Source organism: Triturus cristatus, chromosome 3_2 (genome assembly GCF_964204655.1).
Source record: "Triturus cristatus chromosome 3_2, aTriCri1.1, whole genome shotgun sequence".
Lineage (NCBI taxonomy): Eukaryota > Metazoa > Chordata > Amphibia > Caudata > Salamandridae > Triturus > Triturus cristatus.
The window spans coordinates 824856248-824880992 of record NC_140584.1 but is presented as its reverse complement, the minus strand read 5'-3'; the positions used below and the strand labels follow the sequence as shown (position 1 = coordinate 824880992).

Genomic DNA, 24745 nt, shown 5'->3' with positions numbered 1-24745 from the left:
TCACTAGGACTACCAAAGCATCGAGGGCCCGAGTGTGCGAAAAAGGTGATCAAGTGATCACAAAAAAGCCGTTGCTTCCAAATTGTCTTCCAGCTCTGCTGCAATCAACCCAAAATGATATCAGTGAATGGTAAAGTGTATGCCCTGAGCAGCACTTCGAAGGTAATGTTCATCTCCAATACTTTAAATGCACAGGTGTCAGTAAAATGTTGTTTGCACAGCCATCTTTCTAGATAAAAAAACGTATTTTCATTAAAGCATTGTTTGTGTAAAGTCAGCTCTACTGTTCAGAACCCCGTAATGTAAATGTGCTCTAAATGTGTTATGAAAATGCACAGAAATTCTAATGGTATCCTCATACACGTGCACATGTATTGTGGACGTGACTGTTAAATGTTAAGACACTATTATGCAAACCTGTTCTTTGTGTATCCTTACTTGCTGTTGACTCCTGTTACTGGTTAGTATATGGAATATTTCAAAGGTGGCTTCTATTAAGATATTCCATAGGTTTAATCCAGTGCCACCGGTGGCTCACATTGTGCTAAATATTTTGGCTGTTTTTAAACTTTTATAACATTTTTATAGATCACTCCTTTACTTTCCATTACCAGGTAATCTGTGCCGTTGTACAGGATACAGGCCAATAGTAGATGGATGCAAGACCTTCTGTAAGGTAAGTAGATCACAGTTCTTAATCGGCATGTCATATCCATTGTGCATGAAATGTTCCCAGCCACATCTGAAACACCAGCAATCAGGTGCAGAACGCGACTACTGGATATGAGCCACTGCTTCAAAACGACTGCCATGCAACTGAGCCTGGTTTGCCTCAGGCGTGTCTCAAATCTCAAGCTTGACCGTCCCACTCGTGTCTCATGCAGGAATCTTTGCATTTCAACACCTCAAGAGAAAGACTGCAACTACGCATGCCAAGGTTGACAAAAGACCCAATTTAGAGTCATGTGGTATTGAAAAATCTAATCTATGGAGAAAGGGGTAAATTTAACGGAAAATTTGCGGTGACATATTCCCACCCCACAGGGAAGTAACGTGCAGGAACTTCCACCATCAACTTCTCTTGATTTCCCACTGCTCCCCGAATAGTATAATGTTCACTGAACCCCCGGCACCAGGTCATGCCCTAAGGACCTCCTTTAGAGTTTGGAGGGAACTGAAAATCCTCAGTGTCTGCCTGAAACTCGAAATGCAGAGTAGAATCCACCAGCTGAGTTTACTCCAAGTAATATTCCTACGGTGGAGGAAATCCAGCTGGTGGATTAGACTCTGTATTTGGATATCCCACAAAATTTGGAGGATTTCCAGCTCCCTCCAAACTCTAAAAGAGGCCAATAGCCTTTTTAGCCTTCTTCCAGCCTTCTTTCTTTCCAAGTTACATTTTGGGTGGGATATCGGGATACCATGAGGAACAAAAAAAGCTCAACAAGGCCTCGGTAACTGAGCTGTGGTACTCAAATGTCCATCTCATTATGTTTGCACAAATATTAACTTTAAAATTGAGTAGAATACACAGTCCACCTGCTGAATCGTCAGTTTTTGCGCATTGTATAGTAACTTATCTACGAGAGGGTCTAGTATAGTTGTCGGATAATGCCTCAGTTGGACCCTATGTTCACTAAGTATAAATAGAGCTTCTTTGGCAAGATAAATTTGGGGCGGTTCCTAGGTGAGTGACAGGTACGGAAGTCTATACAGTACACCAGGCCCCTGCTTCCTCCATCTGCATAATTGAGCAAGAAGCCCAAATGTTAATGTTTTAACTGTTAACAACATTATGCTAGCCCTTTTCCCTAATTTTACCACAGATATGAGTGTGCGCCAGAGAGTGCAAAGGTACACAAAATGTGTTTTGACTAAATGTCATCACAGAGTATGTTAGCAGTCAGTCAAAGCAGCACGTAAAGTATCGTAGGTATGTGCCTTCAGCAGGACCCCAGAGTATTGTATTATTTTCATGTATTCCTTTTTCAGCCTTCATTTAAGGCAGGCCCGCAGGCCACATCCAGCCCTCTACAAGATTTTATCCGGCCCTCAACAACTTTAGCATTAATGGGCTAAAATTCTGGGCCACATGCATCTAGCGAAAAACCGGTCACAAAGGTGCAGATTCTGCGAATCTGCCCGTTTGCGACCGGTATTTTTGCATTTGGGATGCATTATCCCAAATGCAAAAATCAAAATGAGAGAAATTGCAAAAATAGCGATGACTTAATTGGGATTGCATTTATGGAATCGCAAATTGCATTCCCTGAACGCAATGCATGATGAAAACGCAAATAGCAATTTCGCAAATAGGGGTCGCAAATTACCATCAATTTGAACTTGATGGTAATTTACAAAAACTTTGAAAAATGCACTTTAGAGCATTTTTCAAAGTTCCTGGTTACACACACACACGTCCTTGGGGCATGTGTGTGTGCAACATGTGTTCACATTACAATTTCAGCAGTGCAACAGGGTGTCATTTTAGCACCCTTGTAATTGCATGTGCAATTTGCGAGTACCTATTGGGTACTCGCAAATTGCGCATGCAATTCCTATTCATTCCTTTGGGCCTGTGGACCCATAGGAATGAATGGGCAGCCATTCCTTAATTACGACTCACAATTTGCGAGACGCAATTTAGGAATGTTTAGGAATCGCTTTTTTTTAGCGATTCCTACTTGTATAGGCTTTTGCAATTCCTTAATTTCGATTTCTTAATAATCGCAATTAAGGAATTGCAAAAACCTACCTTGATGCATGTGTCTCATAATTTCTGTGTTGTTTTCCAAAGCCCCGCATTCCGATGATCAAAGGGAAGTATATATCTAATTCCTTTGGCAGCCTGTAGGTGGCTGCAAAGCCTCTTGAATATTTTCTATTCTTTAAAATTAATTAAAAAAATGAATAGCCTGCTTTCTTTATCTACAGGTATGTAATTTATTATTTTGTCTGAGCATTTGCTAAAATTTGAAATTTCTATTCATTATATATCATTTCTCAGTTTAAGCACAACATTGTTCCTTTGTAATTGTCACATTTCTCATTTGTTCTGAGTTCTGAGTAAAATAGTACTGGTTTTTATATTAATGTGATCACCTTTCATTTAAGCAGTCAGTGCCTTATTTTAACATTCATTGACCATCTCCTGACACCTTGGTGTTTGACTTTCATTAAAACTCTCCAGTTGTTGGGTGGTGCTGACTTTGAATGCTGTAGAACAATTGAAAATGTTTAAGCTGGCCTTTGCCTGTACACATTTCAATAACCCTGAGCACCACCCACCGCCAGTCGCAGCTTCAAGTCATGTTTTCGTTTCAAGGCAGTCTTACGTTTTATTGTCTTTCTCTGTTAGAAACTGGACTGTTGTCAGGCATCGAAAAATGATGACTGCTGCATGAATCAGCAGGTGGAGGAGGCTTCACAATCTGGGAAGGATGTTAATGTAAGTTTATTTTTCACTGTCCCCTTTTTAACCTTGAACCTCTTAGGTGGCAGTCTCCAATTTAAGGACACCCTAAAATTACTTTTTCTCCAGACAAGAATGACCATTTTTCTTTTGCTGGGGATTTGTAGCATTCCAGCATGCCTCCTGCTGGCTCCTTCAGTGTGCTAGTGCGCTTTGTCTACACACCCACTGCAGAGCTCTCCATAGCCAAGCACCGTCCAGAACCTGATATTTGAACCGTAACATGAAGATTTCCGTGCGTGCCATTCCGGTAAACTCTTCAGTTGTTGAATTTGTTCGGATATGGGTTTGCCTTCCAAAGTGTTAGGTCTTCGTCCCAAAGAGCTTGTTCTCTCTGCTCTTAAGGTGGATCACGATTCTGCTAACTCCCTGCAAGTGCCAGCAGCTGTTTCTGTTACCAGTGGTCCCTTGACAGCCAAATGACAAGTGTGAGAGGGTGAGTGTGAGTGCAGTGATGAATAACTGCGAAGTCAGACAGATAACCTGGAAATAGACAAAGTAACATCTTTAGGCTTTAGGATATTTTCATAGGAAGGCAAAAATGAAACGTTCTCAAGAAAATATTTTTCCATGATGTTCTGCACCCCCCCTCCACCCCCAGAAAAAAATAACTTTGTACAAGTTTATAGTATCATTATACAGTTTTCAAATTTGTCACCATTTTTGGGCAAATGTAGCTCCCCACATTGGTATTTATGCTACATCAGTCATTTATGGAATTTAAAGATGTGGACTTTATAGGGGTAATGTTACAGGTTTGTCAGGTTTGGTTTTGGTTTTACTTTAAATCTTTGGGACATATATAACCAGCATTGGCAAAGCCAATCGGTCTTGGCACTGCAAGAGCTTTTGGTTTGTCAATGTGTTTCAGCATGGCATGGCCAGATGGTAAGTGTTACCCAGGCAGATGCAGGACCCAAGCGCCCGCAGCTGATGTACTGTTACTCCTTTGTGTAACCACAGGCATGCATCCACAAGGCAACCCAAATTAAATTTACCATTTGATAAAGAGCAAACTACAACATGAAATGTGTCAATTCCCTTTAACGAGTACTGCCAAAATTACCTAGTAGAATCATGGTACTTATTTTGTTCACCTCTCAAGAATAGAAGCCCGTCTGCCTTAGTGCAACTCTTATTTGTGACTCGCATGTTACACACACACATGCCTGCTAATTTGTGTAACAGTAATTTGTGTAACAGTAAAAAATGTTTGCAGTATTTAGATATATCAGCAGTAAAGTGTTATGTAATAGTATTGTATTATTTCATACCACTGTAATTTTTATGGTTGGCACGTGGCTTAGAGACCATGCACGTGCAAATTGTTTCTTTGTTGCAAATGGAAGGTCGCAGTTTAAAAAAACAGAGTAATGCGAATTTACTTGGGTGCAGGCATCAACATTTACCAAATCTACATCTCAAAGGTGGGGTGCCATCTGCTGAAAATATCTTTGTTTATTTTATTTTGTAATATGCCTTTTACTCATCATTTGCTTTCAGCCTGCCATGTGCTTGCTTATGTACGGTGTGCTGTATTCTAAACCACGAAACAATACAGATGCACTTCAGCACCTAAGAGTGCAGTTAGTGGCATATGGCGCTTTACAGTGACCATCCAGTGAATTGAAACAAGCCCTTCACGCAGCCTGTTTTAGTAGCAACCCGTGAGCTTGTTATGACGTGTTCCTGTTTTTTGTAACTATCTCAGGGGTGGGATTGGGTGAGAATGAGTGAGTGAAGGGCAGCTGAAACAAAGCGGTCATGTGACCTTGCAAGGCAATGGAGACTATGGAGGGGATTCCTGATTTTCCCACTGTCTCCCTGCAAATGCTCTCCTGGTAATTTAAAAACTTGCTGTGGCTTGAAAAACAAGACAAGAACATGTCTTACAGGCTTGTTGCATTATGGTTGGAGAAGCACAGGGCAAGCAGCCACAGAGGTGTGTGAAGGAGCAGGCGACAGTGGGAGGAAGGTGTTTTGGGGACGGGATTAGAATAAATGCGGAGTGGGGAGATCAATTTTATGGTGGTCCGAAAAGCACAGGGCAAGCAGACACGGGGCGTGTGATGAAGGAAGCAACAGCGGGAGGAGGGTTTTGGGGGATGAGACAAGAAACAAGAGATAAGAACATGATTTACAGGCCTGTTTATAGAAAAAGCGCAGGACTTGAAGTGATTGAAAACACAGCCGCTCCTGATGTGGGCTCTTAAACAAAGAAAAAAGAAGTTCCTAAAATGGTCATTAAATGGGAGCAGTGGATGGAAAGTAGTAATTGGTCCATGCTCTCAAGGAGGGCTAGACACAGGAAAAGGCATGACACAATGGGGAACAAGATTAGGAGGGTGTTGATGGAGCCACCAAATGGGAAGCCTAAGGATGGGCTGAAGCCAACAAAGTATATATAACATGTTTCTTTTGACACAATGCATGCGTGATATAGAGCCGAGACCTAAATACACATCAATGAAATTAAACATGACAACATAAACAAAGTGCAGGTCCTTTGAGGACCTCCCTTACCAGTGGCAGAGCAAGGATGCCAGGGCACCTGATGCAAGTAAGCAAATTAGCCGCCTTACCTTTTTCTGTGCTACTGAAATATATCTATAATTTGGGTGTGGAGGGTTCCTTAACCCTTGGGTTCCTGTATAACTGCACGTGCTACACTGTTAACAGCTACGATGCTGTCCCTTACCAGAATGTTATGACTGTGCAATCCTATAATGTTTTCATTTTCTTTTTTAAATAGGTCTTTATTCGAATTTTCTTTCGTACAACAAAGCAAGAAATAAAAAACATATAGGGCCATATGTAGGTAAATTACATTTACCGATTCTTAAATACCGAATTTTACAGATTCGGTATTTATGAATCGGTAAATGTAATGTAGGTAAATTATTACCGATTCGGTAAATATCGGTATTTAAGAATCGGTATTTACCGAATCGGTAATGCTTCCCATTAATTCCTATGGGCCTGGAGGCCCATAGGAATGAATGGGAAGCCAGTTGCCATTACCGATTCGGTAAATACCGAATCGGTAATAGGGGAGGCATTATCATGGGTGGCAGGGTGTCACATTGACACCCTGTTGCACCCCTGATTCGTGCATGTGTGCACATGTGGCGCACATACATGCCCTAAGGGCATGTATGTCTGCCACATTGCACATTTCAAATAGCACAATAATGCTTTTTTACAGGTATTCGTCATTTACCATCAACTTTTAGTTGGTGGTAAATAACGAATCCACACACCGACGAGACACTCCCCCTACATATCATTTCAGGATTTGGTAATTTTACCGAATCGGTAATTTTACCGATTCGGTAAATTACCGAATCCTGAAATATGCCCCCTACATAGCAAAAGCCCAAATACCGGTCGGTAATGGGATATTTACCGAAAATCGGCCGTTACCGACCGGTATTTGGCTTCCTACATATGGCCCATAGTCTTTACCATTCCCGCACAACACCTCCCCCCACCCCTCCATCTGCTGATCCAGCCCTGATAGTATCCATAATAATTTAGCATAGATTACAATGCAGGAAAAAGTATACAAATTAGCCATGCTCCAGTATGTTATATAAAGGTGAATTTTACTCCCCTACCCCTAAAGTACCTCCCCCTCAACATTCCTATTTGTTATTCACAGTGGGCCATTTCATGAGGGGAGCCCAAATTGCTAGCCCTTTAGCTTTCGCCCTGCGGCCTCTTCTAGAGTAAACAGCTCTCTACAGCCTATATACCGCTAGAAATCTTTCTAGCCTCTGTTGGCCAGATGGAGGAACGGGATCAAGCCAATAAGTGGCCAAGCAGAGTCTAAAGACTGTCATGCTATGAAAAGAAAAGACTGACTCTGATTTGATGATAGAGGACATTCCACCCCCAGTACAATCAACTGAGATGATAAAACAATTTCCCTGCCCAACATGGTTCCCAAAGTATTGCTCACATCCTGCTTCACAGTATCTAACAGGGGGCAGTCAGCGAACATGTGAATGCTATCCGCAGCTTGATAGCCGCATCGGGGGCATGTTGATCCTACCACCCTGCCCCATTTAGCAATCTTAGCTGGTGTAATATAGAGATTAAACCATGTTTTAAGACACTGAAGTTGAAGATTAGCCACAATGAATACCATCTGTGCCAGGTGTAGTGAGTCTTCAATTTCTCCCGTTCCCGCCTGTAAGAGTCTCTGCCATTGCTCTGAGTGTTTAATCAAATCATCAGGTGTCAGCTCATTCAGAATTTTATATATCCCCCCTAGTGTGGTTGAGCCTTTAAGTAGTCCCTCAAGCAACTTTACCCTAGAAAAACCACAGGTGTCCCCCGTTTTCTTAACTAGAAAATCTCTTATCTGGAGATAATTAAAAAACTGCCGATTATCCAGCTCAAATCTGTCTCTTATAGTCTTAAATAGAAGCACCTCAGTCCCATTTGTGACATCGCCCACAATCCTAACTCCCTTATCATACCAATACCTCATATGCCCGTCATTGAAAATATTTGGGAGAAAACTGTTCTTAAATATTGGGGTATAGGCATTAATACGCCCGAGGCCAAATTTTTTCTGGACCGCAGTCCAAGCCTTAAATGCACAGATTAGGGTTTTAAACTTTACCCTTTTATAATAATTCAATTCTATGTGGCGTAAAAGACACCCCCAAGCCTCATCGCCCAGTATCAGCCCAAAAATAGATGCAGAAGACCATATCAACATTGTCTCTTCCTTTTCATTAAGTGATATCCCTGCTTTATGTAAAACTGAGGCCCAATGATAAAGCTGAAGATTGGGTACTGCCCATCCCCCTCTCTCTCTTGGCAATGTTAAAAATGTAAGTGCTCTCCGAGGGCGGCAATTTGCCCTAATGAACCTAGAAAATTAATGATTCATAGAGATAAACCACGTGCTGCAAACGTTCAGAGGAATGGCACTAAAAAAATATAGAATCTTTGCTAAAAAGTGCATTTTGATAGCATTACATCTCCTCACCATTGTAAGTTTAAGGTTCTCTAATCGATTGAATTAAATTTTAAATTTGGATAGTAAAGGGTTCAGATTATTTTCTGTAATCTTCTAAACATCTGCCATAACTTCAACTGCCAAATATATTGCACTCTGTACCATGCGAGAATCATTCATCTGAAGTCCTTTGCCAACCATAACTTGAGTTTTGCTTGAATTCAGGCGGCAGCTGGTAAGCTTTCCAAAAATATCAGCTTCTTTTTCAATTTCCTTTAGTGCATTCATGGGATTCTAGGTAATAATCGTGAGATCGTCGGCATATGCCAGTATTTTAGTACACCCACCATTGCTCTGCAATCCTGTAATCCGGTTGTTGTATTCGATCTTTCTGACTAGCGGATCAATATATAGTGCAAACAATAAGGGGGAGCACGGGCATCCCTGACGTGTCCCCCTGCTGATCACAACAGTGTACGATATCTCTCCCATTATTGATATTCTTGCCCCAGGGTCTTTATACATTATTTCAATAGCAATGATAAAGCCTTCCCCAAACCCTCTGCTCTTTAAAGTTGCCCACAGAAACAGCCAGGAGAGCCTATCAAAGGCCTTCCCCGCATCAAGCAGGACAAGACCGATAGGATCCCCGGTAATTCCTGCCTTATCAAAAAGAGCAATAACCCTCTGAATATGGTCTATTGTACTGCGTCCCGGTACAAATCCATGCTGGGTTGGAGAAACCAATTTCTTAATAATAGTCATCAATCGTTTAGCCAGAATTTTAGCATATACTTTGACGTCGCTATTTATTAGAGTAATAGGACGGTAAGACCCCATTTCTTTCACCGGTTTGCCTTTCTTAGGGAATATAACAATATTAGCTGATCCCCAAGACCCAGGAGCCCCTCGCCCCGCCTGAGCTTCCAAAAACACCTCCATCATTAACTCCTGTATAGAGGAGGCAAAGATTTTATATAATTCACCAGAAATGGCATCCATTCCCACTGCCTTGCCATTTGCCAGTGACCTAATAGCGTCCTGAATTTCATCTGCTGTTGTAGGTGCTTCTAGCACCTCCCTCTCTTCTGTTGACAATCTATCACAAGACATCCCCGATAAATAGTTCTGTATGGCTTCCTTCTCATTACTAATGTCCTCCATATACAGCTTCTGATAAAACAGTTGAAAGGCGGCGCCTATTTCTTGAGGCTGAGTGACTAACCCTAGCCCGGGATCATCTATTTCAAATATCCCCCCATGTGTTATTCGCTGTCTAGTCCGAAACGCCAAAAGGTGACCCACTCTCTCATTGCATTCATACATTTTGGATCGCCAAGCACAGTATATCCCCGCAACATTGTTAGCCGAGAGATCCAAAATTGTAGATTTAACTAAAGCCACTTAATTTGTGCCTGCCTCTCCCTTATTTGTAAGTGCCTGTATTAATTGTGTTTCTGCTTCACTCAATGCCCGATATTGTTCCTGGAGATACCTTTTCTCTTTTGCCTGCGAGGCCCAGCCATACCTCAGTGTTTCCTCTCTTATCCCAGCTTTTAGTGTATCCCATAATGAAAATCTTCTAGCTTCCACATTACGTCCATCATCCGCGTTTCATTTGAAGTGGCTTGTCGGGCTGAGTTCTCTGTTCCAGCCTCTAATGCTATCACCCGTTCTTCAAGAGCCGTAGTTCTCTCTGCGATCTCAGCACCAGATTTATTCACTTTCCTAATGGCACCTTGAAGCTTCTTTGTTGCAAGATGGGCTTGTTTATGCTCTTGTCTAGCTTCACCCTGCATGTGTTTGAGGGTTGAATATATCAAACTCATCGAGGGGAAGATTCAGCCTCATTCATAGGGTGAACAGGCTGATTCTTTAGGCCTTCTGCAAAGTCCACCATCTTCTGTTAAAAACTGAGTAGTCGTATTGTCCCATTTTAGCTGGCTAGAGTGGCTATTATCTGATCCTGATTGTCCAACTCTGCGCTTTTTCCCACTTTGAGTTCTCCTTCTTCTTTTTGCTAGAGAAGGCAGGTGTTTTTGAGTGCTAGGATTGGAGAGAGAGCTATCTGAATCCGTACCTGAATTATCCAATTCTGAGATCTCTCCTTCACTGGGATTGGATAGCTCAGAGTCTTCGTTTAAGGAATATAATTTTTCTCCACATTCTGGGGTCCCCCCCCAACCTTGCCCCGAATAGCAATGGACTTAGGATCTTTTATTGAGCTGCCATCCATAGCCTTCTCCACGCTATAGTGATTGTCAACTGTTATGGCTTCAAGTACCCCTGCCCCCCCCCCCCACCCCTCTATAGGATCACAGACCCCCATTGCAGCCAAACTGGTACTCACATTGTCCACTGGGGGGTCAGTGCTCTCTTCTGCCAGCACTGTCAGTTTCCCTCCATTCGAAGTAGAAGTTATTCGCTTTCTCTTTCAGTTTCCCTTGTCCAGAGAACATCCCAGGAATCACCTGGTGTTGTCTGGCAGGGTCTGCCTCTTCCCCGAGACGCTGCTCCTTGTTTTTGGATTTCCCTGCCTCCGCCTCCTTACTTCCTGCCAAGGGAGTAGCGTCTCCTGCTTTCCTCCCGATCGCAGTCTTCCGCGAGGCCGGTGGGCCCTTGAGACTCCCTGCCGCACTACCACTCATCGCGCCACTCTCCGCTCGGTCCAGCGGAAGCTTCGGCTGCTTTGGGGGCATCCTGCCAAGGAGAGACCAATTCCGGCATCCCCCGCAGCACCAACCGAGAAGCGCCTTCAACGCAGCTCGAACCAGCAGGTAAGTAAATTGGGTTGCTACTCCTGGCAACCTCCTTCCATGTAGTCGCCGCTCACCGTCTGCTATCAGGGGGGTGATCATCTATATAGCCAGGGTTTTTTACAAGTTTAGACCATGGAGCGAAAGATGAGTGGCTTCCAGCAGCATTCCCACAGCCGCCATCTTGCCTCCCATAATATTTTCAAATGTCTCATGGTTTTTAAGTTCATGCTGCACTGTTTGCTTTTGTTTTTAAGAATGCATGTGTGCAAGAGTACCAGTGTATCAAGTGGGGAGAGGGGTCAGAGAGTACATTTAATTCACCAATTTCCACAGCCCTTGTTACTCCAGCTGCCAAGTTGCTCATACTTCACTCAACAGATTGTAAGACCTTGCTCCCTTGTGTTCAAGAAGTGCACACTGCTTTCAAAGATACCATGGTGATCGTGAGATTTACCGGTAAATCTATGTCACTGCGAGTGTGATGCCCTTTTAGCACAAAGGCAGAGTTAGTGACGCCAGTGTGGGACTGACTGGTCTCTGAGAGGCTCCTCCCTCCTCATAGAAAGACCACACCCCCGCCCACGTGTCTGTTTCCCCTTAGGAGACAGGGTTTTATGGTGATACGTTCGTAAACCGCCGCGCGACTGCAGGCGCTCGCGCACGCACACCCGTCACCACCTGCAGCGGGATGAACTGTGGTCCACAGAAAAACTCCGCCCTTTGCCCTCTTCCCGCTCGTTAATCGAACGCCACATTATACACTATACAACGCTTGTAAAAAAAGTATGTGCTTTTCAGTTTAAAGTTGCTGAAAGTCACGGATATCGCTGCAATAAATGGTCTCTCCAGCACAATAAAGAAACCTTACATAGTTACAGGTATGTAAACATCACTGTACAGCCTTGCCTCTGTGAGATGCTAACCATTTCATTATTTTCTGTTCCCATTATCGCAATAATGTGGTCTTTTTACAGGTGCGGACCTTGTATCCATTTGACAAACGATTTGATCGAAGTACAAGCAAGCTGGGGCACAGTTGACACACGCACTTTCCGTTTCTGCTCTGCAGAAGATTAGCAGGTCACCTTGTTATCACCCTGTACGGATGTAGTCCTGCGACTCACTTCTTGGTGATAACCATGCTGGTTAGATTGCCACACCATTCTCTGCACCCTAGCAGAGTGCTTTCAAAATAGATTCTTGTTAGCTGGCTCTCAATGGCAAAGCAAATTTAGATATAAAGGAATAGGGTGACACTTTACTATAGGTCAGCTCTTCTTCAAGGCCTACAGGGCTGGTGCTAAGTCTGGCACACAACTACCGTGTGACCAGGGCCCCAAAAAAGAAGTGAAGGGGCTAACCAAGTTAGGCAGTATGCAGGTGACATCATGACATGTGACATTGCAGTGTGTGACAGCGCATGTGGCATCACAGGAATCACAGGAAGTGAGATCACAACACATAACCTAACAGGAAGTGACATCAGATCTTAAGACCTCACATGCTTATCACCTCTATCATGAGTACATTTCAGTGCATTACAATATTTAACAAATCAAATTTTGCTTTGGGGTTGTGCCAAAACATTGACGCAAAATCTGGACCTCTACTTATACGTTTGGGGGCATATTTATCACATAATAATAACATCTTTATTGCTTGATTAATTTCCACGCAACGCAGCAAGCCACCTTGCTGCGCTGCGTGAAAGGGAGAGGGCAGGAATGCGCTGTATGGAACATTGTGCGGCCCATTCCTGCTCTGTCTGCGCTGGCGCACAAACTGCGGCCTAGCCCCAACGCAGGCATCCTTGCACCATGGTGCCTGCATTGTAGACAGGATTGTTTTTGTGCAAGAAGGAACACCTTTCTGCACAAAAACAATCATCAGAGGCCTTTTCATCTTTCTACGTGTTCTGCAGGAAGCAGCACACGTAGAAAGAGGGAAAAAACGAGGAGAAATAAACATATTTGTCCTTATGACACCTCTCGTGGGGAGGCGCAGCAGTTTGACGCATTCCCAGGTGTACCACTAATGGTAAATCTGGGAATGCACCAAAATACATGGGTGGGTGCATGGGAACACCCACGTTCTACCCACGTAACGCTTGCCTGGGACAGAGTAACGCAAGGCAGCGATTTGAGCTGCCTTGCGTTATTCCACATGTACCGAGCCACGCAGAGCCATGCAAGGTGGCCCTGCGCGGCTTTGTAGACATCATTCAAGGTTTTGCGTCTCCCTTGGATCCCCTTGCATAGCACAAGGGCAACGTAAACCCAGGATAAATATGGACCTTATTTTGTAAAACCCTGCCACAAAGAAATTGGCAACAAGGAGAAACGTGGCAGTACTCAGATTTGACTCAAAGTAGCTTAGAGGGTTAATATGTCTCCTGCAAAGTGCATTATGTAACACGCAGATGACAGACTTTTATTTTATATAATTGGATTCCTGCTTTTAACACAGAGATCTTTTTGTTACTTGCAGTTCATAAATTGTAATCCTTCTAATATAGCACAGTGAGCTACGAAGGACATGTGTCTCCTACACCTTGTAACCCTCACTATCTTATATAACACATCCTATACATTGATTTACACACACATGATTTGCTGTCAATGTATAATGTGTATGTGTGATGTAAAGTGCTCTGACACCCTGCATTGTGATGAGTACCTCTGTAGCGCTATAAAATAAATGAAATAAAATAGTGGTATTTAAATAGGTATTTGTGTAAATACGGGGACAGACCAACACATCTGATCTTCTTTGAGTTTAAGCATATTCCTTATATACAGGGAGTGAACAAAGTCAATAGCCTGCCTCTCTTGTACCTGTAAAGTATTAAGGTGTGTGCCTTTGTTTCCCCTCCATTGCCTTTAGGTGTGAGGCTCCTGATCACTCCCAGGCAGGATACTCCAACAAAAGGAGGCCTGATGGCCCCTTAACTTCGGCTTTTGTTATGGGCCCAGCTGGAATCTGATAAGCCCCTTGCCCAGCTGCACGTTGCTGCTCGAAACAAACGCAGACAACGTGCAGATGCTGCTGAATGCGTCCCGGTGTCTGGAAATTACAATGGGGCAAGTTTAGCATATTTCTGTAGTGCCCAGCCTCTTGACAAGCTAGATGGCGTCCAGCCTATGAAAAGAGTGGGTAGACGCCATCTACCCGCAACTTGTGCGCTGTTGGACTGTCTAGGCCAGGGGTACTCATAGTACGGCCCGCGGGCCGCCAGCGGCCCGGCAAGCCTTTCTTGGCGGCCCGCGGACCTTGCAGACATTGTACCGGTGTTTTTTTTTTTTTTTTAACAGTGTCAGCAAACACAGACTCTGCTCTGTGGGGGCACGGGGATTCAAGCGATAGTCCGGGTGGAGCTGCTGGGGCGCTAAGAGGTGAAATACAACAAAGCCTCGTTATCATGCAAATGGTCTCTTAAAGACCTGTGAAGTACTCGGGTGGGGCTGTGTGTGTGCCCTGGAAGGGAAGCTGCATCAGCTGCCAGGGGCGTAACACAGACCCCCGCAGGTCCCGCGGTGCGGGGGGGGGCCCCACGCTCCAGGGGCTCCCTCATTCTAAGCGAGGGAGACGTCTACGCCTGGAAGCAATCCTCTTCAGCCTCCCCAAGTCCCCATAAATTAAGCTGTGCGCGCACACGCCACGGTGACGGCATCTAAGCCTCCGAGTCTTCCCTCTCATTCTATCTCGCTCCTTAATGAAAACCGAGACTTCAAGAAACGGATATTACCCTCTCTTTCCTCCTTTCGTTTATTTGCTCCCCTGTGAAATGGATCCAAAAAAGAATAACATTTTTGCTGGAAACGTTGTCTTTCTTTGACACAAGTGCAGCCTCCGGGTGGAGAGAAATTAAACATTCCAAATGTGAAAAATAAATTACTAATTAAAGCAAGACAGAGTGGTTGCAAGATGTCCGGATTGATTTATTTACACCTAAACACATTAGTGCCACTTTACAGTGTTTGCCAGTGAAGTGATACTTTTGTTTACTCCTCTCTCTTTGAACAACATAGTTTTCCCTGTGTGGGAAAGTGCACCTTGCCTGGAGGTACTGAAATACCTGCTTGATGGGTGAATTGCAAAACAAAATGTGTACAGCGACTGTGTGTTTACGAATGTGGTCTTTTTATACCATACTGCCTATGTTTTGAAAGAATATAAGCAATGGGCACTGAAACGGGTCCCTTCCGGGCCCTGTAGTCATGGCCTTACCTTTTCATGCAAAAGAACTCACTAATTTCAGAATAATGAGTGTAAAAGGAAAAAGGTAACCATGTTGTTCCTGCTTACATTTTACATGCTTTACTTAATCTTGCATTCCCTATGAGTGTTTGGTTTTTCTAGGATGTTGTTAATTTCTTTTAGGCAACATATTGCTCTTGTCTAGTGCGTAATTAGAATTGAGTGACATCCAGGTGTTTATAGCGAGTCAGTGCAGTGCAAGTTTCTCTCAGTGGGGCAGTATGGTGTTCACTGGGGGAGAGGATGTGGCGCCATGGTCAGAACTGCTGAAGTGGAACTGGTGAACCAGGTTCAGCCTTAATGGCCAGGCTCCCAGACCACTCTCCCGAGGGAGCACATTCCTGTGCAACACCTTAGAAGGTGCCGCAAGATCTTAAAAGCCCTGGTGTCTTAGCACCAGCAGGTGGACCCTAGCGGTGGCAAGTGTGGATTAACCTTGAAGGCCTGTCCACCACCATCCATGAAGTTCACCTTCAGTCTTGGGGACAGACCTATGAAGCAGCACACCATAGAGTGGCAGTGACTCTGTCACTGAGTTTACAGCACCCTTGAGCAGCGTGGCTCTAGGGCAGTGCGACCACACCAGGCGCTAACTTCAGGTGGGGGCGTCGTGTTTGTAAGTATATTATGGTTTTAAAAGCACTTGCTGCCTCCTTCCTGGCTTCCAACATTTTTGGGCAACAATAAAAATGTCTTAACTCAAGTGATTAATGTTCTTAGTAGAGAGAGATGGTGTTTTGTCTAGTGGAAGGTTTGACTTATGAAAAGGAATGGCAGAGGTGTAATGTGCATGCTGCTAAGAACATGTGCCATTCATATCACAAAGTGCACAGAATATGAATAGGTCAGTGGGTTACTGCTTTTGTCAGAGAGACCCTATTGTTACTTGCAGTTAATAAGTTAAAATCCTAACATAGAACAGTGAGCTATTAACTGTCATGCAAGGGCTGCATGCAAACTCCAAGGTATAAATGAGAGCGTATGTTTTTTCCCCCGTCTTCGATTATCCTAATGTTGCAAAAAAGGTTCATTTGGGTAGAAATCAATTCTTATTATTAAAGAGAACCCCCAACCATGGTATTATGTTTTTAATTCTGAGTTTGTGTTTCTGCAGACCAATCACTATTAAACTATGCTGCCTACTAGTATGGTTGTCATGTGACTCCTACACCTTGTAGTCCTTTGTCTTATGTAACCTTTCCTACACAGTGATTTACACAAATATGAATGATTGTCTCTGTGTAATATGTGTGATGTAAAGTGCTCTGATACCCTACACTGATATTAGTGGTGCTGTAAATTTTCTGATACTTTATTATTTTGAAATTTTTACACATGCTAACAGTCTCTGCAAAGATTTTTCCTTATTAGTACTAGTGGAACATACAACTGCAGCAATGAGAAAGGTGACCAGTCAACCTTTGTAAAGGGCCCTCCACTTCACAGCAGCACAAGTCACATTTTTTAGTAACTTTTGATGTGTTTGAGCTATAAACAATTTATTAGTTAAAATCGTCAGATTATGCAGCAGATGATGTATTATGTAGCAAATATGGCAAAGCCATAGTTATGTGGAAAACATTTGCAAACTAGGATATTTTGCCATTCATGTTTGAACTCTCTCTCTAGGCATCTTGAAGCTGGAAAACTCCTGCATCCATCCCAAACTGGGTTTCGCCCCTCTCAAGGGACTGAAATAGCCTTATTGGCAGTCGCGGAAGACTCTAGAAGGATTCTTTATGCAGGTGGTTCTCTAGCCGTGATATTGTTAGATCTCAGCGCGGCATTTGATATGGTTAATCACCGTATCCTAATGCATCGACTCAAAGATCTGGGTTTGACAGGAACAGTCCTGAATTGGCTGTGCTCTTTCCTCGAGGGTAGATCCTTCCAGGTCTTCGAGGGCAAGGCCATTTCAAGCCCTAGGCCCCTTTATTGTGGAGTGCCTCAGGGGTCGTCCCTGAGTCCCACTCTCTTTAATGTTTACATGGCTTCTCTCGCGGACATTGTTCTACCCTTTGGGGTGCATATAATTACATATGCCGACGACACTCAATTAGTGGTGGCATTTAACTACAAAAGCAGCTCCCCTACTTGTCTTGGCCCATGCCTCGAGGAGGTAATGAGGTGGATGTGCCATTCCCATCTAAAACTGAACGGTGATAAGACCGAGCTTATGTTGCTCGGTAATCCCTCCCCCCTAGAGGTTTCCTCTATCTGGCCAGCATGTATGGGCCCTGTGCCTATCCCCAAATCTTTAATAAAGAGTTTGGGTTTCTGGCTTGATTCTGAGCTTAGCTTTAAAACCCAAGCAAGGAAAGTTGTTGCCTCCTACTTCGGTATTCTAAGACTGCTGCGTAAAGTGTTACCTTTGCTACCCCCTCAAGCAAGAACGCTTGTGGTCCAGGCACTTGTCTTATCCCTCCTGGACTATGGCAACGCTCTTTATCTCGGTGCTCCCTGTGCGGTCTTTAAGAAACTTCAAATCATGCAAAATTTTGCCGCAAGGATTATTGAGGGTACTCCAAGCCGCCAGTCAGCCAAAGCTGCACTTAGGTCTTTACATTGGCTTTCTATTCAGGAAAGAGTCCACTTTAAAGCCCTCTGCACCACCCATAAGATGCTAGGGGTGTGGGACCGGCTATCATTTCTTCCTTTGTCCACCCCTACCAAGCCAACAGGCGGTTACGTTCAAATGACCTCCACCTGGCGTCTGTTCCCAGAATCAAGAGGTCCAGAAGTGGCGGCCGGCTCTTCTCTTACAACGCCGCTAAACTCTGGAACTCCTTGCTGCTTCAGCTACATAAAGAGCCAGACCACACCGTCTTCCGCAGGAGGCTCAAAACCTGGCTTTTCCCTAATTGATTGCCACAGCTTAGTGAGGTTTCTGCCCTAGCGCTGGGATGCCTTCAGGTAACCATGCGCTTTATAAATGCTATTTCATTTCTTTTAATTCATTTAATTTCAACTGCTCTTGTGCAAAAAGAGAGGAAAATTGCTGATGACACAAACTCCATGGCTGGGAGACAAATGGCTTGCGATTCCACTTTTTAGGATATTTGGGACATTCTGTGATTGGAAATGTATCCCACTTTGTGTATGTATTTTAATGTCAATAACACATATTTAACCTTGAATAAACATGTGTATCTATTGGTTAAATTAAATAATGTAATAAGCTGTAACCGGTTAGTGAAATGGGAAACAAACACTAAAAATTGGGATATTTTGCTCTTTCTGCCACACCTCTCAATCCGCCCACTGACCCAATCCATTGGTTATTCCCGCCCTCTGATTCTCCTCCCACAGTTCCCTACTTTTTTTCCCCCACTTCGACCACTGCCTCGCACTAACATGCATTAGAGACAACTGTGGGCTTTTACCACTGGGTCTCTTAGAGAATGACACCTCAGGTCCATACACGGGGGCTAAACACAGCACGTTTCTGGGTTCTCCGCACAACGTGTTTGCTATTTGACGCCAGACTTCTGCAGCTTGTGTTGAGGAAATCCCCTTGTGCTTGTATAAAACATAGCTGCCAAGTGGCATTGGCACCGTGTTGTGTCCATTCGTAGCTTTGATCCAACAACACTTTGCATGCTGGAATGTTTAACCCCTTACTTAGATGGTCACAGCACAACTCCCAGAATGCAAGGCGCTGTTGGCTTAAAATCCCGGCCTGGCTGGCGTGGTGTCACACGTGACGATAGAGCCATTTGGAGGCAATGGTGAATCTGTACTTTAGCAGGCGTGCCTATACTCTTAGTGAATTGTAATTACCGCCAGTGTTGACACACTGAGGTCTCAGGCCTCTGTTTGTTACGAACTAAGGCCCGGTCTGGTGGTTCAGGTCAGTCCTTGTGAGGGAAGCTGCTGGACTTGTTTTTACCATGCACTTTGAAAGTATTTTCACCTTGATGCAAGAAGAAAGTTGGATTGTTTTACAAAACATGCTTGATTTTTGTATATTGCTGGACTGGTGATTGCTTTATTTTGCACTTTGAAAGTATTTGCACTTTTTCTTTTGCTTTACCAACTACAGTTTGTATAGATTGTCATTAGGTAATTGCTGATATGTTTTTTTTTTAAATTCTACATGCAGTGTTATTTATGGTGTTGCTTGCACTTGTCTGTAATATGTGTACCTTAAATCTTGTATTTAGCATTGTTTACACTACAGAAATTATAAATTAAAACAGACAAACATCTGCATCAATGTTCTGAAGCATCCAAACAGTTTTGTTCCTCAGCCTTGTTTGCCTGCCTGTTTTGCAGTGCTTACTAATAAAGACATTATGATTGAAATCGCTTCCTCAGTTCACGTTATTATCATGCACAACCCTTGACAGTCGCTAGTGTGTGGCATGCAGATAATTCACCAGTCTATTTCTCTTGACTTTCGCAGGATACTGAGTTATAGTTTGTGTACTTCTCATGTATATTGTCAGTCGAGTTTTTATAGAATTGCAGGTTTGGGTTGGTCTTTCAAAGTTTCAAGGTATTGTCAATTCTATTTCGACCCTTCATAGTTGTTCTTTGTTCTTCAGCCAGAGGCAGTTCCTGAGACAATAGGATCACTCCTTGGTATTGTTCTGATTGCTGCCGCAGTTAAATAATCTGCTTTTGACAGTATTGTTACAAATGGCATAGCTTGTATGTTAAGAGTGTTTCCCACTTTCTCATTAGAACTTACAGAAAGACAATATAGAGGCATTTCATTTAAATGTTGGAGGTTTCAAATCAAAATATGCTAGATTTCTGGGTGGTAGGGCAAAGTGGTAGATGGAGGGCCGCTCCGCCGTGGAGGGGGGGCCCCCTCCATGTGCTTTGCAGGGGGGCCCCCTCAAGTTTCGTTACGCCACTGTCAGCTGCCACACAAGCGAAGAGGAGTGCGGGGGGGGGGGGGAAGAGGTGACAAAGAATGACAAGAGAACAGCAGGGTGTGAGAGTCGGGTAAGGGGACAGATGGGCAGTAGGGAGAGACAGAAACAGACAGAGACAGATAGAGATAGAGACTAACAGAGACAGGGACAGACAGAGACAGATAGGCAGAGACAGGGACAGACAGATAGAGGCAGAGACAGACAAAGAGGCAAAGAGACAGGCAGAGAGGGAGACGGAGAGGGAGATGGAGAGGGAGGGCGACAGAGAGAGAGGGAGACGGAGAGAGAGAGAGAGACGGGAGAGAGAGGGAGACGGGGAGAGGGAGGGAGACGGGGAGGGAGGGAGACGGGGAGAGGGAGGGAGACGGAGAGGGAGGGAGACGGGGAGAGGGAGGGAGACGGAGAGGGAGGGAGAGTGAGAGGGAGGAAGACTGAGAGGGAGGGAGACTGAGAGGGAGGGAGACTGAGAGGGAGGGAGACTGAGAGGGAGGGAGACGGGGAGAGGGAGGGAGACGGAGAGGGAGGGAGATGGAGAGGGAGAGAGAGAGAGGGGAAGAGAGGGAGAGAGGGAGGGAGGGAGAGAGAGAGGGAGGGAGACAGGGAGAGAGGCAGACAGAGGGGGGAGACAGAGAGGTGGAGACAGAGAGGGGGAGACAGAGAGGGGGGAGACAGAGGGAGACGGAAAGGGAGGGAGAGAGAGGGGGGGAGAGAGAGGGAGGGAGAAAGAGGGGGGAGGGAGACAGAGGGGGGAGGGAGACAGAGGGGGAGACAGAGAGGGGGAGACAGGGGGAGACGGAGAGGGAGGGAGAGATACAGAGAGGGAGGGAGAGAGACAGAGAGGGAGGGAGAGAGACAGAGAGAGGGAGGGAGACGAAGGAGGGAGGGAGACGGAGGAGGGAGGGAGAAGGAGGACGGAGGGAGAGGGAGGGAGACGGAGGGAGACGGAGGACGGAGGGAGACGGAGAGAGACGGAGAGGGAAGGAGAGGGAGAGAGGGAGGGAGAGGGAGAGAGGGGGAGGGAGACAGAGAGGGAGGGAGACAGAGAGGGAGGGAGACAGAGAGAGAGGGAGACAGAGAGAGGGAGACGGAGAGAGACGGAGAGGGAGAGAGACGGATAGAAGGAGAGAGGAAGGGAGACTGAGGAGGGAGGGAGATGGAGGAGGGAGGGAGATGGAGGAGGGAGGGAGACGGAGGGAGAGGGAGGGAGACGGAGGGAGAGGGAGGGAGACGGAGGACGGAGGGAGACGGAGGAGGGAGGGAGATGGAGGAGGGAGGGAGGGAGATAGAGAGAGGGAGAGAGAGAGATATGTGTATGCCGGGTCCGGTGGCTCAGTGGACGAAGGCGTCTGCTGCAGGGACCTGTATTCCACCTCATGATCACAGTTTTTTTTTGTTGCTCTAGCCCCGCCCCCTCCCCCAATGACCCCGCCCCCAAGGTGCTGCCCTCGGCCACAAACCACAATGTAAATTTGGCCCCCAAGAGAAAGTTTGTGAGTGCCCCTGGTCTAGGCCCTTCACTACCTCCCTCTCTGGGACAGCCGCCCGGCCCGACGGGAACCTCCAGATCTCTGTGTGCACAGCCCTGCATTGGAGGAGCATCCCACTGATTTAGCTTTCTCTTTATGTTTTTACAGGTTCGTACATCACTGTTTAATGCTGAAGAATTTGCACCACTGGATCCTACCCAAGACCTCATATTTCCACCTGAGCTAATGGTAGGACGTTTTGCTGTATTGTTCCCTCTCGGTTGACCTTTACATGTTACAGGAAGGGCACAACCTGCACGATGTGGAGGGTAGCTAAGCTCTACATCACAAACAGTGAAATCCGAGTCTTTTACAGGACTTAACTTCTCACAGACAAGGCACCACACACTGGTAACAGATGTCCTTACAAGACAGGACAGCCAGTACAAGTGTCTATCTGCTACAGATCAGGACCTTGGATATTTTATTTATTATCAAATCCCTCCATGTGGCTGGGGCACCAAACTTCCTCTTTGTTTCGCCCTGTAACAATGTCCCACAATTAAACAGTGGAACAGACCAAGAAGGTGATTTAGGGCCTCATTTAGAGTTTGGGGTAGCAGAAAATCCTCCAATTTCTGGAGGAAATTCTAAATATGTAGTAAAGTCTTGTGGCTGATTTTCCCCCACAATAGTATTTCTGTGGTGGAGCAAATTCAGCTGGTGTCTCTTAAATTGTAGTATTGTCAGATCCCTCAAAATGAGTCTCCTAAATTAGACTATTGTCAGTATCCTCAAAATGAGTCCCTTGCTGGTACCCAGTACAGGGGGATTAGAAACAGTCCCAAACCAGACAGATATAGACATGGCCCCAGATAAAGTTTTGCCATCTTATGCCAAAAGGCAACATGCCCGCCCACCCACTCCGGCACATGCGCATTCTTTGTTGGTTATTGAAGAAATCTGGTGACCTCTTTCTTTGGCACAATAGACAGCTGCTACAGTAAAAAAATGTCCATTTATTACTCGATGTGGATAACCGTAACTCGGTGCATTCCTGGTCCTTCATCAGCAAAATCAAATCCATAAATTGAATATTTGTTTTAACTCGTGAACAAATCTCCATCTGTCAGTAACAACAGTTCACAGGTGTTCTCTCTTAGCCCAGCACACCTCTTTATTTCTCTTCACAGCTCCTGGCTGAAGCCCACCCCAAAAGAAAGCTGGTTTTCCAAGGAGAAAGAATTCAATGGATTGCTCCTTCCAGCCTTTGCGAGCTCCTGGAACTGAAAGCCTTGCACCCCAAAGCACCACTGATTGTGGGGAACACCAGCCTTGGTAGGTAGAGAACATAAGGGCAATTTAGGGGAGGGCCCAGTACTTATGAAAAAACGTCAGGTGTAATAGATAGCAGAAAAGTTCTCTCTTTTTCCAAATCATGATCACGCTTATACTCTTAAAACTTTCATTTTACTATCGACCTTAAAATGAAGGGAGCGAGATCTCTCCTTTTTAATAATTCTTATATGCCCAGCCAGACTTGCAGTTTCAAGAGGTTGTGAATAGAAGCTGTTATTGTTACTCTAGTCCTTGACACTCCTGAAGGCCGAAAGAGCGGGCTGTCCAGAGTACACACAGATTCTTGAGCGAGGATCACGGGCTCCCTGGAATGGGGTAGTGCCTCACTGTGGCATGTGTGTCGCATCTATTTGTATTTGCATATCTGTGACATGATATCTTGCTCTTCTTTCTCAGGCCCAGACATGAAGTTTAAGGGCATTTTTCACCCCGTTCTTCTGTTCCCGGTAAAACTTGCAGAACTGAACATGGTGCTCTTTACAGAGAAGGGTGAGTAGAATGGTTTTTTTTTGTTGCTTCTCTCAAGGTAGGTGATTTGCTGATATTGTTTGACTAGTAAGCATGCAACTGCATTTGCATTACACTAGGCCGAATGTATTTTGAAGCAGAGTGTAAAATGTCCAGTGTATTCATTTGAAGAAGTCATCCCATTGGCTTGAAGATCTAAATACCTTATGCTCACAATCGTGGATGCCAGAGCACCCTAACACCAAGCAGCTCCCCACACCAAGAAATACCAGACATATTCCATAGTGCCCATTAGATTGATCAAATCAGGTTCATTGAAACAACTATATTAAGCCATGTTGGCCACCTCGTTAAAGTTGTCATGTAAGTTTTGTGGAACTGGCAGGTCTGATATGAGCATTGCTAATATTTCAGAAGTATTTATAACTTTCCTGGAGTTTTACAGGAGTTTTTCTGGATCTTTCTGCACCCCAGTGCTACATTGCTTACTGCTGTATTGGACAGGAGCTTAGAAATCGACTGTTGGTAACATTGGTGGAAAACAAGCGGAATTTGCCTTAGTCTACTCTCCAACCCCGACCGCCCCGGGAAAATCCAAATTGAGAATCATAAATCCTAGACGCCCTCTATCCATTTCTGTTCTTTGAACCTATTTTATCTTAGGGACTGGATTTAAGTGCACAGCGTCTTGAATATCATTCCCAGTAAAGGGCCATGATGAGACAGTCAATGGTGGAGATATGACAGAGAAGTGGCCAAAAATAGGTGGTTAGGAAGACTTCTTGGTTTAATTTTCCAATCGCACTGTAAAGGCAAAAGTGGTTAAACACAAAAGGTAGAGTTGGGGTCCAGTCCTATTGATAACTGCACTTAACTGACACAGGGGGCTCCTGTAAAAGATTTGCAAAGTTACAAACTCAAATCATCAAATTAGTTACTAGTCAATAGCCAATACATTCATGTATTGGTGAATGTAACACAAGAAATTCAAACCATACGTTTAAATGCAAACTGTTATAAAGTTGCCTCAATAACAGAAAGCAGACAGAATATCCAATTTAGGGACTAGGAGGACGTCTGGGAAAATTGTGGAGATGTCAGGATAAAGG

The 24745-nt window shown here is 44.6% G+C and overlaps 1 protein-coding gene across 3 annotated transcripts in view; it reads left to right on the top strand.

Annotated features, from left to right (window-relative positions):
- The window catches only part of LOC146858231 (aldehyde oxidase-like), a 623555-nt gene that overhangs the window by 255455 nt on the left and 343355 nt on the right, over positions 1–24745 (top strand). For all 3 annotated transcript variants that reach the window (XM_085649038.1, XM_085649037.1, XM_085649036.1), the window contains exons 6-10: positions 615–676; positions 3359–3448; positions 21978–22058; positions 23003–23147; positions 23565–23657. In XM_085649038.1, the coding sequence (XP_085505164.1) occupies positions 615–676; positions 3359–3448; positions 21978–22058; positions 23003–23147; positions 23565–23657 (471 nt within the window). The remainder of the gene's footprint in view (positions 1–614; positions 677–3358; positions 3449–21977; positions 22059–23002; positions 23148–23564; positions 23658–24745) is intronic.